Genomic DNA, 20,308 nt, shown 5'->3' with positions numbered 1-20,308 from the left:
CCTAGGATGGGACGACCAAGCCAAACTCAAGATCAAACTAGATCCCAGTACGGAGGATCAGGTATTGGCAGTCAACACAGAGGGAGTACACAGAATAATGCTCAAGGCCAACGCCATCCCTGTCATGCACTAAGTACGGCCGGTACCAGTGACCGCAAGGGACATACTCAAAAGCAACTCAACAAAATGGTGAAAGAGGGCACCATCGATGAAGTGGAAGCCTTGGAGTAGCTGAGCCCAGTGGTGCTGATCAAAAAGCAAAACTCTTAAGACTTGAGAGTATGCATAGACCTTCATAGCCTCAACCTGGAGGTTATTTCAGATAGCTACCCCCTCCCCAGCGTAAATGAACTTATCCTCATGATGAAGGAAGCCAAGGTGTTTTCCAAGCTGCATATAAGGGATGCATATCAAATTCATATTCACAAAGACTCCAGGCACCTCCCAGCATTCATCACCGCATTTGGCACCTACCAGTTTACCAAGATGCCCTTCGGCCTGTCATCAGCAGCCTTGGCATTACAGTTAATCATGGACTATCGAGAGACATAGGAAACATCTCCTATTCCAGAATGATATACTGGTGTACGCCAATGACAAACACACGCATGATGTCACATTGAGGAAAGTCCTCACCAGGCTACAGGATGCATGGGTAAAACTGAGATATGAGAAGTGTGTCTTGAAAGCACAAGAAGTCGAAAACCTAGGGTACAAGATTCACGCCCGAGGAATCAGCCCCAAACAGAACCTTGTGGCAGCCATTGTCAAAGCTCCAGAGCCTGCCAACAAGGTAGAAGTAAGATCATTTCTGGGACTTTCAGAATATTATGCCAAGTTGATCCCACATTTTTCAGGAGTCACTGCAACGCTGAGAGACCGGCTCAAAAAGGGAACACAGTTCGCCTGTCTGAAGCACAAAAGGGAGGCTGTAGAAAGCATGAAAGGACAGATAGTGGAAGCACTGTGCCTACAGCCATTCAATCCCGCGTGGGATACTGCCATCACCACTGACGTCAGCGCATGTGGGTTAGGTGCTGTGCTCTCCCATGAGAAAGGAGATCCAGAATATGTGGTGGTATTTGCCTCCAAAGCACTGTCCAAAGCCGAGAGGAACTGCTCCACTGTGGAGAAAGAGATATTAGCCTGTGCATGGGCAGTGGAGCATTTCAGGACCTGCTTATGTGGCACAAAATTTAAGTTGGTCACCTGCCATAAGTCCCTTATCCACATGCTCAGTCCAGGAAGGACAAAGTCATCAACACCCCGCACGGCGCGCATTGCGGAAAAACTTCAGGAATACACGTTTGGGATAACCCACATAGCCAGGTGGAGGAATGCCCAAGCGGACTGTATGTCCAGGTTGCCAAGAAACAAATAGAGAGCAACCACATTTCTGCAGGACGAATGCATCGTCACGTCCATCCAGGACCTCAGGGGTCTAGAGTTCTTAGAGCTGGGTGAAGGCCACTGGAACGAGGAGGACAGTAAAGACCCTACCATGGTGAGACCCAGAGAGTGTGCCAGGAGTGGTTGGCCAGAAGAAAGAGCCATCCCAGAAGGTATGAGGCTTTACTGGAAGGTGGAGGATGAAATATCAGAGGGAGAAGGGCTGATCATTAAAGGCAACCAGGTAATACCACCAGTGGGAATGAGAAGAGTTATCCTGTGCAGAGCCCACTCAGTGCATTTAGGGAACACGATGGTGCGCCGACGTGTGAGAGAGGCCTACTGGTGGCCAGCTATGGTTCAGGACATACGCTCCGTGATCTAGAGATACCACAGGTGCATGAACAGTGATAAACGTTTGAAGACCAGACAAGCCACGATGATTCCCTCACAAATCCCTGAAGTAGTATGGAACAAAGTGGGATTAGATTACATTGGTCCATTAGAAGTGATGGCGCCAGAGCATCGGTATGGCATAGTGATGGTAGGCTACATTTCAAAATGGGTGGAGGCGGAATTTGTCCCGAACATTACCACTTCAACAGTTATAGAAGTCCTCACATCCATTTTTCAGAGGGCAGGCCCCCCCAAAGACATTGTCACAGACAATGGGGTCCAACTAGTGTCACAGGAGATGGAGTCATTTGTGCAGAGACATCAAATAAAGCAAAGGAAAACTGCGTTGCACCACCCACAGGCAAATGGACTAGTTGAGAGGGTGAATAGGTTTATCAAAGGGGAAATTCAGTTAGCAACGGCATCAGGAATGGATCCCCTGAAAACCATCAAGGAGGCCACAGCAGCCCACAGATTAACCCCCAATGGGGTCACCCAAGTGTCGCCATTTCGCATGCTGAGGGGGAGAAGAGCGGCGTCCACACTAGTACCACTATGGTTAACCAGAGTAAAGGAAGATGACAAAGTTAACAATGTAGAGCTTGTGTAGAAGTTGGAAAATAAGCGACTGGAGAAGAGCGACCCAAAGTCGTGAAGTCAGGGAAGGAGACTGAATCAAAATTCATCTACCATGTAAAGACCAAATGACAGGGTCGAAGTTCAGCAAACCCATAAACGTCACACACATAGGGACAAATTACATCCGCACCGTAGACGGCCATACATGAAACATGGAACATGTGGCAATGTTTGAGAAGCATCAGATAACTCAGAGAGAGCAAGAGGAGTTTAGTCCCTGCAACTTCCGAGACCGTGATGCAACCAGAGAGCAAGAACTGGAGGCATCGGCGAGGGATGTCATAGAAGTAATAGAAAGGGAGATGCCAGAAGTGTCCCAGGAACGCACACAAGCACCAGTTGCAGGGGGTATGAAGGAGAGTGGTCCGGGAAGAGGGCACAGAAGATCAGTGAAGTATGATGACTTTATTATGGAATAGACATTTTTGTTTTACCAAATGGAAGTGTGTAGGAAACACGCAAGATGCGGCAACGCCATAGTCTCGTGAGATTATTCACAGAAGTGCGCCCAGCCGCGCGAAGCAGCAAAAGAGACACTGTATGGCGCCAGAGACATGGAGCAGACGTACCCCTGGCGCTCCTGCTGATTGAGGAGGTACGTCATCCCTGCTCCCAAGCAGCTCATGTACAATATAGGTACCTTGTTCAGTGTTACCTGCAATTGCTTATGTTAAGGCAAATAAAGTTGTTTACTCCAAGCCATCAGTGACCAGCAATTGCTCAACTTCAAGCAGAATATCTCACCACATGAACCTTCCCAAGGTTTTAATGCAAAATGAAAGGGAGTTCTAAAGGGAAAGGGGGAGAACTGAGAAGGCAGATCCTCCCCATTGGGAAGATGGTGTCGGCGGGGTGTGGGGAGCTGGAGGGTAGAAAGAGCTTGCTTGTGCTCAATTGAGGTGATGCAAATAATTGTAAAGTTTCAATATTGAGGCAAGAAAGCAAGGACTGTTCGTGAAAATGCAGCGGTAGATTTTGCATGGGGGGATGCTAAAAGGAGGGCACTTGCCACTTTGCGAAATAGGTAACAATGTGTACGGAATGAAGAAGGCTTCATAATGAAGATGGGATTGAATGAGTGCTCAGGCAGTAGAGGGACAGGCAGACAAAGTAAGAGAAAGATTTGCAGCAGAAGATGGAGATAGAAGTAGAAAGAAGTGGAGCCATGGTTAATCTGATGGGCAAAGACTGTCAAATTTAAATCCAAGGTCTTGGACAGTGGTATACACAGTGGGACAAGAAGCAGGGGCCCAAAAGAGCATTAGACACCACAATCTCTGTTTTATCAGAGTTAATCTTCCCATAGAGCTGTTGCTCATCCATCAGGAGTCTAGAGCACGCTTTTCAGCTGTTGTGTGGCAAGGGCTGTCTTTAAAGAGGAAGGAAACATGGCGGGTCTTAAAGACGCATTAAGGATGGGATGTCATTGCAACAGATAGGGGTGCGGGACAAGACCTCATCAATTTGATCGGACGGGAGTTGAGCGAGATGGGCAGACAGGTCAGTAAGAGAGGAGGGGTAAAGGAGTCCAAAGTATGGGTAGAGGGACATGCAACTGGGTTAATGTGAGAGCAGGAAATGATGAAAGAGAGAGGCCCCACAATGATGGAGATGAATGTGCTGATGGGGATAGATTCTCTAAAGTATTGACTTTGTTGATGAAACAATTTTCAGAAATTTTCGTAGAACTCTATTGAAGGAGAAGCAAAGAGAGTGAATGCAACAGGGTGAGCAAGTGCATTTAGAATAGAGAAAAGTAATTTCTGATGATTGGGGCATGCACAAAATGAGTTCAGCCGGAGACCTATTTAACTGAGATTATGGCAAATGTGTAGGCTTTATGTTGCTGGCAAATGAGATATTTGGGTCAGGGAGAGCAGGTGCAGTGCCAATGGCATTCTGCAGCATCAATGGCAGTTTTTATAGAAATTAGGTTGGAAGCGAACCATTCTGTGTGCTCTGCCTTGATATATAATATGGCATTTATAACGCGCCTATACACAAGTGTTTCAAGGTGCGACGAGGCAAGGGAGGGGAACAGAGTGAAGACAGAGACAACGATCTTACTACGCCAAGTGACATTGAGATCGCGCAAAGGTGCAGGGGAGGTGGGGAGTGCAGTACATAGGATAAACAGTAAATAAATAGAAACAATAAATAGGAACACTAAATAGAAGTACAGCCAGCTGGTGGCAGGTGCAAGGGTAAGTGCAGGCATCAGGTGTCAAGTACTGGTAGGGGGCTGTAGGGATACAGAACCAGCCCCAGAGTGCAAGGGTTGCATGGTGGGCAGTGCAGGTGTGCAGCTGGTTGGGAGGGGACCTGGGCCCGAGAACATAGGGTAGCCAGGAGACAAGTGCAGTTTCAGTTTCAGCCAGGAGTTCAGCATGGGAGAGGAGGAGAGAAAGCAGAAGCAAAGAGGAAGGTCTTGAGGTGCTTCCGGAACCGGAGATGGTTCTCGTCAATTTTCAGAGAGGCAGGGAGGCTGTTCCAGTGGAAGGCCCCAGTCAAAGAAATAGATCTACCACCAGCTTGTTGCTTGGAGAAGCGACTGATCCTGAGGGAGTTGGAGGCGGATGAGCGAAGAGCTCGAGAAGGAAGATATTTAGGAAGAGAGAGTTGAAGATATTGAGGACCCAGGCCCCAGAAAGCCTTGTGCATGATGCAGAGGGTTTTGAACTAATTAATCTTCGCAGCCAATGGGAGCCAGTGCAGAGATTTTGGTCCTGGAGAGATACGATCCCTGGGCTTGAGGCCAAGGACAAGTCTTGAAGTCCTGTTCTGCATGAGTTGCAGAGGGCAAAGAGTAGAGGTAGGCAGATTTAGAAAGAGGCTGTTGTAGTAGTCCAGCCTAGAGAGAACCAGAGCTCTGGAGACAGTGAGCTTCTAGGGGAAGGAGAAGAAAGGAAGAATACCTCTGAGGAGGTTCAGCTGGTAATGTGATTTCTTAGAGATGTCAGAGATGTGAGGAGAGAAGGAGAGTGTGGAGTCGAAGATGACCCCGAGGCTATTAGCCTCACAGGTGGAGGAAGGAAGAGGGCCAAGAGAGGCCGGCCAGAGAGAGACAGTAAAGGAGGGAGCGGGTGTGCCGATAAGGAAAATCTCAGTTTTACTGGCATTAAGGCAGAGATCATTGGCGGCACACCACTCCTGTATAGCAGACAGACAGTCAGAGATGAGAGAAGGAGAAGAGGTGGCTGAAGGGAGCCTGAAAATGAGCTGAGTGTCATCCGCATAGCACTGAAAGTTGGGGCAGAGAGCGGCAATGCGGTTGGCAAGATGTGCCAGATACTGATTGAACATCCGGGGAGAGATGTTAGACCCCTGGGGAACACCACAGATAGAGATGGAGAAAGAGGAGAGGAAGGACCCAAGTTGGACCTGGGAGGGTCGATCGGAGAAGAAAGAAGTCAGCCAAGTCATCGGTGAGACCCAGGTAATCACAGAGACGGTTGAGCAGGGTGGCATGGTTGACGTGTCAAAGGCAGAAGAGAGATCAAGTAAGATGAGGACACAGGGGGTGTTGGAATCAAGGTTGGACAGCAGGTCTTCGCCGATGTTCAAGAGTGCACTTTCCGTGCTTCTAGCTGCTCTGAAGCTAGACTGATGGTCATGGAGACAACCAACAGATTCAATTCATTGTGAAGATTAAGCTGGGAGATGGCCAGCTTTTCCAGGAGTTTGCCCAGGAAAAGTGTGATGGAGATTGGGCGATAGTTAGCCAGGCAGGACAGGTCGGCAGAGGGTTTCTTAAGAAGAGGGTGCTTCAGGAGGGGAAGGGAAGACTCCAGTGGCAAAGGAGTGGTTGCAGAAGTTAGCCAGAGTAGAAGCCAGGGTGTCAATGTGGTCCTTGATGGTTTTGGAGGAACAGGGCTGAGTCTGTTTTGACAAGACTCATAGATCGGACTTGTCTAGAAACCTCATCTGGGGAGAACAGGGGAAAGGCAGAGAAGGAGGGAGGAGAGGTGGCAGAAGAAAGGCCAGAGGAAGAGCAGGGAGTAGGGGGAGAGAATGTGCTGTAGCAGGATTTAAGTGAAATGAGAGAATACAAAGTACTTAGTTTCACGCATATTCTATCACAGACCTAATTGGCAAATATAAAGATTTGTGAACTTTCTCGTTTTCCCAAAGGGCGCTATGATTTTATACACAGCAGTAGGGAACCCTCATAAGTGTTATTGGCACCCTTCCCCTTTCCCATATGGGCATTTCTAAAGCGTGTAATAGAGCATTATTCATATCCTTATTCTAGGTTTTGCTAGACTGCCTCACTCAGTAAAACAAGTGATACAATCTTATTATGGCTAGACTATACAGCAGAATTGAGCTTTACAAATGAACATTGTCACAGGGCATGTTTACAAAGTTAGTGCAATAAAATAGTTCCCTTAACTTAAGCACCAACTATAAACTGGAACAATTGCATTGGAGTACAGCTAGGAGTGAGCAGACGTATGAGGAAGGACACACAGCTTGCGGGTGTCGTTTGTTTATTTACCAACACATTGATTGCCCACAGCCATGCTAATCCCAATGGTCATTCCCACCCAGTACCTGCCAAAAGCACATTCTCCAGGGATATCTTTGAGTTAGTTCTATCAAGGCGTAACTTTAAAAAAGTTGACCTGCAAATGCTATTTCTAAGCAGCTTGCTGAGAGTTAGTAGCTTACTTGCAGCTGTAAATGTGCTTCTGGTGTAATACAAATGTTTTAAACAAGTGTGCCTTCAGCCACTTCATTGATGTGCTCCTTGTACTGAAGTTGTGTTAAAAATAAGCATTGGGATAGCCAACAGTTCTGGCATGCCTATCTATCAGATAGGCATCATTTGACAGGCACTGCTATCATATATCCATGCCCTTACACAGTCTTCCAGCTGTTGCCATGTTGCAGCCGGGTAGTACCATTATGTCAGATCCTGGCAAATGCCTATCCCAGGCCTACACAAAATCCAAAACTGTTGGCTTTGTCACTTCTTGTTTTAAACAGCTTCTTTTGTCCAGAATACAATAACCTTTTCTCTCAAAATGTCCTCCCTACTTGGAAAAGGTGGCTCTCAGATTAAAACCCATTACCTGTTTCTTCTTTGAGCACAAAACAATGTTTGAGAGACAACCAGAGGGAGAGGGGGTAGAAAAAAGGGAGAGAGTGTGAGACAAAGAAGGACGCACAAACAAAAGACGAGAGACAGAGAGAGGCACACAGCGGGTATGGTGAGAAAGGGAAATGCTACCAGGGAGCGAGCGAGAGAGAGAGAAGAGGTGTGAGACAGAGAGAGACAGGGGGAGGGTGAGATCCATTGAGAAAGGGAGTAGGATATGGTGTGAGAACACCAAGCCAACTTGTCATGAGAGCTTGCATACACCTGACTGAAAGACCAACCGAGGAAGAGGTATAGAGCGACACAATGAAAGAGACACTAGACTGACAGAGAGATGCATAGACAGTGAGAGCATCCCGACCACACGGACAGAAATGGAGACCAGAGGAGAGGGGGGCAGAGGGGCAGAGGGGGAGAAAGGGAGAAAGAGAGAGAGACCGACCCAACAGACTTTTGGAATTAAATTGTCTAATCGGACAAAGAACTTGTATTAATCGTGATAGGAATAGATCTGAAGATGGGCAGAATTTTGGAAGGAGCAGCAACCTTCTGTGCGATTAACTCTCCCCCACAAGAACAAAAGAGACACCATTCAAAATCCTGCCCCATTTTAGGACAGGCTACAAGTCGACCTTGCACTTGCAGGATATGCATTTTTGTACCTATATGTCAAGATGTTTGAGTTTCCGCTCTATCCGATTCAGGTGACTGGGAATGGCTTCAAAATATATTTCAGATGTACCCAAAACTGCGCATTAATGGGCCACGGTATGAGTGTGGCGGTGTGGGGGGAAAAAAATGGCAGAAAAAAAACCAGTAACGGATTTACTGCCACTTTCCCCACCGATAAATTCCAATTTTGGAAATAGGTTGCTCAGAGCATATATCTGGATGTAAACATAACCCTCCAAAAAATTGAGGATTTACTGCAGCAGAATTATTGATTGTGGGAAATCGTCTACACTCCCCCTGGAATCTAATGGATTCTAAAAGTGGGAACTAACTCTGCTGTTATCCCACTTATAATTCCGCCAGATCCAATGATGGCAACAGTACATATAAATAATGGTAGTCATTTGGCATTGGCACCAGACTCATAAAGAGGCCCATTGTGCAAAATACATGTTCCTCTCCAGAACGGGACCAGGTGCGTTTTCCTGAGCCTTAACGGTTGTGTGGTTAGCCTGATTAGGTTTGAAACACATCTTAAATACTCTATTGAATTATTGAGAAGGATTTTGTTGTAGGTTGGTGTTGTGCTGCTGTCAGAGGTTCCATGCATGCCTCATGGAATGTAGGTTCCCTTAGGGTTCCGTAAGGGACGGTTGAGTCAGTTGGGAGGAGGAGCTAGCTGGAAAGGTGTGGGGGAACCGCTGTCTGTCACTGTAGCGTCTTATCAACCCATCTTGCCTACCTGTGTGAACTCTGAATGTGCAACGTACCAAAGGGCAAGGAAGCATGCCGTTACTACTTTAGCTGGATTGGTGGCATCCATACATCAAGCGAGCGACAAAAGTGCGTGCAAAGAAAACAGGAAATGTACCAAAGCATAAAGATAAAAAACAGTATTTTAAAACTGCACAAAAAACTCCATAACACACCTCATTTTATCAAAATTCCACAGAGCAAGGTGAACAGGTAATGTGAGTAATATTACAGTAGAAATGGTCTCCCTCACAGTTTTACTCTAAATGATGTGCTCACAGTGCATACCACAAACAAATTAAACGTGCCCGTATCATACAGCTCACCCAAATCAGCTCATGGCACATTTAATTTAATTAATATGGAGCATATGCTCTCCGATTCCATTATTAACATTTTTAAAGATACTGTTGAGCAAGTGATAAAATCAACCGCTCTCAAAGGCGTGTTTCAAAGGACGCAGCAGAGACAGGAACTCCAGTGTGCTTCCGCTGCTACTTCATCAGCATGGAACCCTCGCGCTCTCTCGCGATGACTGGGGGCCTGTCGGCTCGGATACCTTTTTTGCTCTGTTCCTCTATTTTGAACAGGTGCTGTACGCGAAAACAAGCCAGAAAAAGGGCGTTTTTCCCCGCGGACCGTTATAGGTCCCATACAAGTCCGGAATAGGGATGCAAACCTACCATGACGAGATCTTACCCTCTGGAGTGTGTCTCGTTAATTTTAGAAATGCAAAGAAAATTGCTGTGCTTTAAAACAGTCACAAAGCCATCACAGGTCGTAACAGTGGCCTCCGGTGGACTGCATTGCGATTAGTTTTTTTTACTACCGCTAGTTTCTCTGGATTCGAAACAGCGAGGTAGTGGCGCTAGCTCCGCCTCCCCCCTCTGCGCTACCCCCAGGCCCCCGGAGCTGCAGGGTAGGCATTATTGCTGGCGCCCTTTCACTAGTCTTAACTTGCGCGGTATTTATGTGTTACCCCCGGCGGGGTAATGAATGGGAATGATCATTCTCACCTCTACACCGCTAGGGTTATAAAGGCAGGAGAGCGCAGATGCGACATGACCGCGGGCCTGCTGACCAGCCACCCTTACACACCACCCCCACTCTGCAGGTGAGGTCAATCAGCACTCTTTCACTTGTGGTTATAACAAAATCGTTTTATTCTACAGGAAATCTTAAACTGAAAGCTGAAATGAAACCTATTTGTCTTTTTATGACATTTTACAAATGGCTCACTTTTCAATTTAAAAAGTTAGTTCTCTTGCCGCAAACATTGTTCTCTACAGACATGGGCTAATGGGACATGTATTGACTGATGATGCCTTTTCACGTTCACGAACTGCACCTGTTGCACATTAATTTCCATACATTATTCCGTGAATGTATTGGGTCTGCAAATAAATTAATCTGATTGGTAAACTTTACCAAGTAAACACATTTTTTGTGCTGTCAACTGGAAAAAAGGGAAGATAATCATGGGGCAATAAAACATTCACAGATTTCTTTTTTTTCGAAAATAAAATAAAAAAAAGAGAGGAGAATGTTTTTTTGTGTGTACAATAATGGTTTTGAGATTACCCAGAAATTACTTAGACTTGCAAGTAACAGCTTAACACATGGATACATTATAAGTTACTCACCGTAGTGACTAGTCCCCTTTCCTTCAGACTACATGGGCGACCTTTCCTAGGGACGGGAGACGGAACCTTTTTCACCAGAAAAAACCTTCTTCCCCTTTAAATGTAGAGGCACACGGGGGTGCTGCCATGGGAGCATGCACTAGCCAGACTCCACCCAGCGGTGCCGCACCTCAGTCCCCATTGACGCGTAGAAAATATTTAACATTGCCTAATGACACCAGTATTATTAGGGGGTAGGATGGTGGGACGTATGGAGGAAAGGGGACTAGTACGTTAGTCACTACGGTGAGTAACTTATAATTACTCTTACATCCCGTCCCCTTTCCTCCTTACTGCACGGCCAATGCCTTACAACCGCCTGTCCAAAGGCCGCGTCTGACTTTGAGCTGGCGTCCAAACAGTAATGCTTGCAGAAGGCCGAAGCGGTGGCCCAGGTGGCCGCCCTGCTGATGGCCTGCCACGGAACCTGCCGTTCGAATGCAATGGGCGTAGCCTTGCCTGACCGCGTGGGCGTGCATGTTAGCTGGAAGTGGCTTGTACTGCCCCTCTTAGGCCTTCTTGATGGCCAAAACCATCCATCGTTCGATAGATGCCTTGGATGCTTAATACCCGGGCCTTGCCCTTGGTCCTGTCTAAATAGAATTTGAGAGTGCGTCTGACATCCAGGCAGTGCAAAACCCTCTAAGGCTCGTCCTTAGGGTCAGCAAAAAACATAGGTAAGACTATTTCCTTGTTTAGATGGAAAGCGGAAGGTACCTTAGGTAGGAACACAAGGTGTGTCCGCAGGAACACCTTATCCTTGTGAAAGGTTGTATAGGGCTCCGAGGCCACCAGAGCCTGTATCTCGCTGACTCTGCGAGCAGAGGTAAGACCCACTAACAGAGCTGTCTTAATGGTGACCAGAGTGATGTTCGCAGACGCCATTGGCTCGAAAGGTTTGTGCGCCAAGGAGGTCCTACAGGGGGTGTGGTCTTTAGATGGGCGGGCAGAGTTTAGCAAGGCCCTTCAAAAGTCTTTTGACTATCGGGTTGGAGGAGGAGAAGACCTCCTCCTCCAAATGTCTGTAGGCTCCTATAGCTGCCAAATACGTGCAGCATGTATCCACCTGCACGCCTGAGTGAACAAGTTGCGCAGAGAAGGAGAGCACGTCGTCCAACGTGCATGTAAGGGGGTTGATCTCAGAGTCCAGCCAGTGACAGAACCTAGTCCATTTACTCTTGTACTGGCTCTTGGTAGCCTTGCTCCTGGCACCCTGAATGATCTCTAGGTTAGCCTGTGATAGGCTAAGGTGCTTCAGCGTGACCTGCTCAGGCACCATGCTGCTAGGGCTAATTTCTGTGGCACTGGGTTGATGACCATTCCCCCCTGTTGCGCCTGCAGATGAGCTGGACCCCAATGGAAGGTGAATGGGTGGCCTGCCCGATAGGCTGAGAAGCTCAGAGAACCACGGTCTCGCCGGCCACCACAGAGCAATCAGAATGATGTGGTGGCAGGAGTCCTTTATCTTGCAAATCACCCTGTGGACCAGGGAGGTGGGCGGTAAGGCATATGCTGTCATGCCGTTCCACTGTATCTAGAATGCATCGCCCAGGGAGTCGGGGCCCTGTCCCTGCCAGGACGCAAATTGATGGCACTTCTTGTTATCCTAGGAAGCGAAAAAATCCACCTGAGGTTGCCCCCATCTGCTGAAGATCTCCATCAGCACCTTGTTATTCAGCTGCCACTCGTAATTGTCCACCCCCACGCTGCTGAGCCTGTCCGTTTCCAGGTTGGACTCCCCGGAAGGTGGATGGCCGTCAGGTAAATGTTGTTCTCCAGGGCCCATTCCCACATGCTGATCGCTAGGCTACATAGTGGAGGTGACCTGGTCCCACCCTGCTTGCTGATATAGTACATGCTGGTGGAGTTGTCGGTCTGGATGAGGACGACCTTGCCCCCAAAGAGCGGTAGGAAAGCTTGAGCAATAGCCAGATGGCCTTGAGCTCCAGCCAGTTGATATGTGACTCCTGCTCCTGCCGGGTCAAGACCTCATGGACACTGTGGCTGCCTAGAGTGGCCCCCCAACCTTCGAGTGTGGAGTCCGTCATGATAGTGACCTGCAAAGCCGGCTGCCGGAAAGGCTTGCCCGTCCGCAGGTTGCAGTCCCTGGACCACCATGTGAGGTCCGAGTTGAGAGAAGGAGGAACATTGACCAGCTCCACTTGGGAGCCCCACTCCTGATTCCAAGCTGCTGCGAAATGCAGCTTTAATCTCGTCATCCTGAGTCTCGTGTGGGGTACGGCCAGTAGGACCGCTGCCATGAGACCTAACAGATGCTGGTAACACCAGGTCGAAGTCACTTGTCGGGTGAGGAAGTGAGTAATGGCTCTCTTCATGGCCGTGATTTTGTTCTCTGAGGGGAAAACTCTCTCGGAGTTGGTGTCCCATATGAGGCCCAGGAAAGTCAGTCTCTGCATAGGCTACAGCTGAGACTTCTTGAGGTTGAGCGAAAATCCCAGGTCATGGGGTGTGCTCATAAGGGAGGAGGAAGTGTGGTGCACCACCTTCGTAGATTGAAAGGGTAGAAAATTGTATTGGAAATGGCAGCCGATGATCCTGAACCGCAGGAAGGAACGGTGCGACTGCCAAATAGGGACCTGTAGATACGCATCCTTCAGATTCAGGGAGCACATCCAGTCTTCCCTGCAAAATGTCTCTGCAATGAGTGCTGGCGTAACCATCTTGAATTTTTGAAGAAGGAGGGAAAGGTTGTGGGTGGAAAGGTCCAACACAACTCTCAGGCCCAGCCTGGTTCTTCTTCTGTATGGCGAAAATCCTGGAAAAGAAGCCCAATCATCGCTGGGAGGCTGGGACTTCTTCCATTGCCTGGCTCTCGATGAGTGACCGAATCTCCGCCAATAGAGTTGCTTTCCCAATCTGTGGGAGTGGAGGGGAGGAGGGGGACAGGAAGGGATTGGTAGGCAGTACCCCGTGGATACTACAGAAAGGATCCAGGGGTTCACGAAATACTGACACCAGAACTGAGCGTGAAGGGCACGCCTGCCCCCCACCAGAGATACATGTACCCGAAGGGGCGCGTCATGCCTTCTTTCCCTCGAGGCTGTTGTGGAGGAGGGGGACTGGAAAAATCCCTTACTACCTCCCCCTTTTGTTATTTGCGCCAGTGTTGACTCAGTGAATGGTCGGGCTGGCTGGACCTCTGCTCTTGGAAGCCGCAGAACCCTCCAAACGTCTGCCCCTTGTCGGAGCGTTGATGTGACTGGGTATAGCCTTGGGCATGGCCTTCATAAGGATAGATAAATACTTTGCAGTTTGCAAACTGTTTTTCTTTTTATCTAGCTCCTTGACTGTGGTGGAGTGGAAGAAGTCACCACCCTCAAATGGAAGGTCCAATATGTGTTCCTGGACGTCTGGACAAAATTTTGTAGCCCGGAGCCAGGCCGTCCTTCTCATGTCCGTGGCGATGCATATGGCCCGGCCAGAAGTGTCAATGTGGGCCAAGGTGGATTCCATGATGTCCTGCGCCACCATTTTAGCCTTTGCCAGTCCCACCTTGAAACGTGACTGGCTCTGTACTAGAAGTTCTGGAAGGAAGTCAGCGATTTCCCACCAAAGCCTTTGGTTAAAGGCTGCCAGCATGGCATCTGCGTTGGCCTGATGAAGATGCAGCGAAGCGTTGGAATAAAGCTTCTTCCTGTACGCCTCCAAGGTCTTCTCCTCCTTGCCTAGCAGTGTCGAGGACGAGGTGGCCGAGGATGACTAAGGCTTTGAGTAGAGTGATGCTGCAGCAATCACCGAAGAGTTTGGTTGAGGGTGGGCCAACAGCAACAGTGTATCCCCCTCCATTTGCCTGTACTTAGCATCCAGGCGTCGACTGACCAGCTGGACCGAGTGAGGTTTGAGCCACCTCTGTTTAGCCAGGGCGACAACGTCCTTTTGCATCGGGATCCCCGTTCTAGCCAAGGGGCGTAGAATGAAGACCTTCGGCGAGTCCCCCTGCCTCTGGTTGTTCAATTTCGGGCTGTGGAAGGCCCAGGTACTCTGCCAGACCTGCAAGTCATTTGTTGAAGTCCTTGGCTGATGATGGTGTGTCAGGGTTTTCTTCCTTGTCTGTGTACACGTCAGTGTCCGGCTGGTCTGGCACGGGAGGAGGATTGCTGGGCGCCGAGGGCTGATGTGTGGAGACCAGAGCCGGAGGCTGCAGCGGAGGCTGGTGCGGAACCTCCTGAACTGAGGGAGGCAGGGGAGCCGGAATCAAAGGAGTCGGTGCAGGCAGCGGAGGCTGCAATGGGGTCTGCAGCACTGGAGCCATAGGAGGAATGACTATGGATGCGGGCGGAGGGGCTGGAGAGAGCATATCCCTGATAGCATCCCTGAGGATGTTGACCCCCATCTGAGGAGATCACATGAGTGTGAGGAACTTTTCAAAGAACCTATCCCCGCAGGCCTGTGGGGTGGCAGGTGATACTGACGGGAACGCGGGTGGCTGCTGGGGCCGGTGCATATTCTGTATAGTTAGTTGCAGCGGAAACCTGCCCTGTGCTATTGATGGATAAGCTGTAGGCCATGTACCTGGTTGACCCCAGTCCCACCTTGTAACTCGTTCACCCACCTGTACGTTGTTCGGGGAGGTATCGGAAGAGCAGCCATCTTGTTTGGCACGTCAGCCATCTTGTCCAGCTGCATGCCAAATGCCGAAGTCGTGGTGCTTGGCTCACTGGGCCCAGTGTCCTCCAGGACGCTTGACGGTGGAGCATGAGACCTGCCCTGCACATCAGGCCGAGGCCTGGTAGGCGTATCGCCCTCGGCAAAGTCACCAGTAGTGCTGTGTGTAGGTGCCCCCTCGGCCATGTTGCCGGTAAGGGCGTAGCCCCTCGGGCATACCCTCTGTAAAAGAACCTTCCGATCCCTCAGCACTATCTTTGGGAGGATATACAGACCCGTCGGCCTGGTGGCCGGTAGCTGAATTAGCCCTCATACGCGTGCTGGTATGAGAACCTGAGAGGTGCCTCCCGCTCTGGCTTTTCCTTGGGAAGGTGTCGCCCTTGCAGGGTGCTTTGGAAAAGAGCAGCCCTGCCTTGAGCCTTGATCAATGCTTGATGAAGTCCTTCAGGTCCTCTGGAAGCGACCTCTCGAAGAGCACCCTCCACCTAGCCAGTCTATTCTTCAGGGCACGCAAAGAGAGTGAATCGCACATGGTACAACCTTCCCATCCGTGGTTGGGGCTAAGGCAGCAGAGGCAAAGAGCGTGGGGATCTGATGTAGGGAAGAGTCCCTCATAGGCTGGACACCTGCTGAAGCCCGCTGAAGTCGACATGCGCCGGGGAGAAGCGTGGCGCCAGAGGGCCAAGTACCGATTTGATAAAAGAAGACAAAAGGACAGAAGAAAGTATCCGGGGAAGAGCATATGGTATTACATGGCCGAAGCCAAACCCAGGAGCGCTGGTGAAATCGGCCCATTCTCGTCGATGTGGAAAAGGGGATTGAGGTGTGGCGCCGGTGGGCAGAGTCAGGGTAGCGCAGGCTCCTAGGGCTGCACCCTTGCGCGCTTCTAAATTTAAAGGCATAGAAGGTTTTCTCTGGTGAAAAAGGGTCTGTCTCACGTCCCTAGGAAGAAACACCCATGCAGTATGGAGGAAAGGGGACGGGAAGTAAGATTAAGTTTCATTGATTTAAGTATATCTGGTTCTCATTTGTAATTGTGTGATTGGGGCAAAAGGAAAAGGGATCTGTACAAGAGCACATTGACTATGAGCATAGAGATGGCATTATACCACACAAGGACTGACTCCAAACCTAGTTAGTGCACACACAAATACATGCATGCAAATGCCACCACTGTAGAGACCCATATCAGACGGGCCTTTATCAAAGGGCGAGAGATTAGGAACAATGGCCCTCTACGAAAATGCCTTCTAACTTTTGGAGCGGTGGCGAGGCCATGGGAAGATGCCACAAAATTCATGATCTGCAATGACAAGGCTTATTTGGCTAAGGTTGCCTAAGTGACATACCTACCGGAGGTTACAGCAGTAGAGAAGAGGCGCAAGCAGGCTCCTGACCACATCATAGGTGAGGCAGTTAGTGAGGTTTGTCTCTTCCAGGCACATGTCAGACACCTGCAGTAGGTAGGCCAGGGCAGAGCAGTTCATAGGTGTCAGCCTGCCCGCCAAGCTCTCGCTTCTCATGGCCTCTTGCACACTCCTGGAGATCTCTGTGTGCTGCAGCTCGTTCAGGCAGTGCATGATGTTGATTGTGGCCGAAGTGATTTTGCAATCAGCGCTCAGGCAGCTTTCGAGGAAGTCAATCACCTGGCTCCTACAACTGCTGTGCTCGTCCTTAGCCACCAGCCAGCCAGATAATATTTTGCTTGCCTGTGGCGAGAGCAGGCCACACAGAAAGCGAACAAATATGTCTAAATGGCCCTCATCAGCTTGCAGGGACCTCTGGATGGCGTTCTTAAAATGATTCAGAAAGCCCAACTTTGGCCAAGACATCCCACTCTCAGTAAACAGGTCAAATATGGCCCTCTTTGCAGCCACGTGGTAGTATGTAGCCGCCAAGAACTCCTGAAGGGTTAAGTGGGCGAAAAAATAAACAGTAGAAAGGTGGGCCTCTTCCTTCAATAATACCCTACTGCACAGACTGCCTTGTAGTGATGGAAGGTCAATGCCATTTGCTTTCAAGTCTTGTTCGTAAAAAACATACTTTTTCTTTATTAGACCATAAAATGCTAACCTTCCAAGGTTGGTTATTAATTTACGGCTATTGGGAGCAGCTTGTTCAATTCTAAAGGTTTCCCTCTCTTTCTCTTGCCAGTTGCTGTTGCCAACAGCCATCATGAAATAGTGGAAGTAGGCTTCTGACATTGTCTTTGGAACAGCAGTCATTTCTGAGGGCCTCTCCGTGCTGTTCTTGAGAAGGAAGCCTATGGAAGAGCCCACAATTAAGCAGAAGGTTGGAACAGCGCACAATATATGCAGTGCTCGGTTGGCCTTTATGTGACTCCAGACCTGCTTGGATATGTCTCTATTTTCAAAGAACATCTGGACCAAAAAATCCTTGATTTCAATGTCACCAAAAACTGGGATTTCAGTCATGCGGTCAACAAGACCTCCGGGTATCTGGCCAGCAGCAATGTGTCTTGAGGTCACCCAAATTGAAAAATCTGGTAATAGATTTCCACGGATAATGTTAGTTATCAGAGCGTCTGCTTGTAGCTCCCTTTTAGGGTCAGTGCAAACAATAGCATTGGAAAAATCCAGATGATATCTAAACTCATCCAATCCATCAAGGATTAAGAGAGTCCGGGCCTCACCGCTGGAGAGGTAGCCAGGTTCTGTTATGTGCGGAAATGCTGTCCGGATTAGTCTTTCAGCAGATAGCTTGTCGTAGGTGTTCAGTTCTCGAAAGGTTACTGGAAGAACAAACTGGAAACCTTCATCCATCTCCCCATTGGTCCATCTGTACAAAAACAACTTAACTAAAGTGGTTTTCCCCACCCCGGCCACCCCAACGGTCACAGAGATCCTGGGAGGGAAGCTGACTTTTGACAAAGGCTGGAAGAGCTTCTCCAAAGGCAACCTTCTGAGGACGTTCCTTAAGCCACGGCTGGCCTCGAGCTGCGTGAAGTCATGCTGCCGCTGCTGGATGTCCGTCAATCCCTCAACCAGCCGGAGGTTGGTCAACCTTTCCAGGGATGGCTTCTGCAATAGAGGGCTCAGCTCCATGCCACTTCCGAACCTGGTTTGAAGAATCTCAGAATGCTTCTGCATCATAGGGTCTGTTGAGAAAGGAACAGAGAGGTCAGTCAGTCTGTTTCTAATAAGTGGAAACATTTAAAGAAACATTGCAGACTAGCTTCAAAACAGGTGGAGTTTTTTAAATGAAATATTTCCCTGTTCTGAGGCCTGAGGGGATGTCAGTCTCTGGGTCCAGTCTAGTGAAGCTTCTCCGGGTGAATCACTCTTGGGGATGAAAGGCACCTGGATACAGTAAAAGTGCCCGGGTGCTTTGGCAATGCTGGCGATGTAAAGCTCGAGTTAACGCTCCAAGTGAAACGAGGGCCATTAAGAAGGGCTGTGGTGCCTAATCCCGAGAATGTCACAGGCCTGGAAGATGCTATGACAGAGCAGCATTATCATGAAGGCACAGCACCGCACACAGCGGAAGTGGATGGATGCAGGGATGCAATTAGTAGCCAACGCTGGCAGAAAGAGGGAGGTGAGAAAGGTGTGCACCAGAGATCGGCGTGAGCTAAGCCGGCGGTGGCTGGAGTAGTGACTGTGGGCATGGGAAGGAAGAAAGGAGGATGTGGGGTGTTGAAAGATGCAGTAAGGGGTGGAGCTGTGAGCAGCACTGGCCCTGGGTTGGAGGAAATGCCAACTGATGGAAGTGCCAGGCCTAGATGAAGGAGTGAAAGCTTCAGGGAAAGCAGGACACGGATGGGAGATGGGCGATGGGCCTCAGACAATGTTTCGTGCTTTGGGTATGAGGCATGCAGAAATTCAGGGCAACTATTGGTTACTAGTGCCAAGTGCCAAGAAATACTGTATCCTGATTGGCTTGAATGCACTGAAGATTCCGTAAAGGTTGCTGACATTAAATCCTCAACAAATGATCGTTGAACTTCAAGGATAAGTACCCATTTTTATCAGATTCAAGCTCCATGGCCTGGTAAAGCTGGGTAATCGTGCCTTGGTGGAGCCATTATGAAGGTCTTTTCCTCTGCTGAAAGCTTCATTTTTCAGAGATCTCATGGTCCCGTTCAAGAGCACTCAATAACATACATCACTATAACCTGGAAAGCAACCCTCCCAAAGAAGCTACCGTGACCTCTTCTGCCACATTTTAGCAGTAGGTGTTTTATAGAAGTTATCAGTATACCTACGATTAAACAACACATAGTTGGATAGGACAACAACGATATCTTCTGACATTACAGGCTGAAAGAGTGCTTGATCACCAATGGGATTGTGGGCTGGAATGCAGCTAAGATCCCTTCATCAGATGTGCATTTGGCATGCAGTGTAATGTAGGCTTGCGACATATGCAATATCATTCTAATGGTGCCAAAGCTATGGAAAGCTGGGCATGGTCAATAGGCCTATTACTGGTGGGCAAAACTGAAAATTCAGGACTATTGGCGTCCCCAGTTTCTTGCGGTCCTCCTGGTGGACCATTGCCCTTAAAATAAAGGAACACTGCTGGTGTTGAAAGGATCCCAAAGCTGGACAAGCAGGTGAAAATCCTGCTGCCTGACATCTTTCCCATGATTCCCTGCATCTGAAGCAATAGTAGAGAAAAAGTGTACTGAAGGATGTGTTTAAACTACACGAAAATAGCTTGAAGAACTTTAACTAAGGAGAACATACTTGTCAAAAAGTCATAAATTACTTTACTACATTGCCACTGGCAAGTCCAGATTCTGTTGCTGCCGCTCCCCCTGGCTACTATTGTTGCTCATGTGCTGATAACTTTCCAAATTGCCAAGGTTGGGAAAGTCAATACTAACCAATCCCGATCCTGCAACAAGGCTACCCCATAATTGTTGCACCAACAAATTAAATAGTATAGAGATAACATGTATTCACCTGTATCAATTTGGTAGGTGGTCTTAGGTGGAGCTATCAGATAGAGTGTGACCAATGAAAAAACTAACCCTTCTGGACCCTATACATAGATGATTCCCCTAACTGATCCCTACACCCGTAGG

At 48.7% G+C, this 20,308-nt stretch overlaps 1 protein-coding gene across 1 annotated transcript in view; it reads right to left on the bottom strand.

Moving 5' to 3' along the window:
- NLRC3 (NLR family CARD domain containing 3) overlaps positions 1-20,308 on the bottom strand; it is a 425,619-nt gene that overhangs the window by 348,872 nt on the left and 56,439 nt on the right. Inside the window, exon 2 of the mRNA XM_069646866.1 lies at positions 16,612-18,376. Within this exon, the coding sequence (XP_069502967.1) occupies positions 16,612-18,376 (1,765 nt within the window). The remainder of the gene's footprint in view (positions 1-16,611; positions 18,377-20,308) is intronic.

This window comes from Ambystoma mexicanum, chromosome 2q (genome assembly GCF_040938575.1).
Source record: "Ambystoma mexicanum isolate Mex_15411 chromosome 2q, UKY_AmexF1_1, whole genome shotgun sequence".
Classification (NCBI taxonomy): Eukaryota; Metazoa; Chordata; class Amphibia; order Caudata; family Ambystomatidae; genus Ambystoma; species Ambystoma mexicanum.
This window is presented reverse-complemented; position numbering and strand designations above follow the sequence as displayed.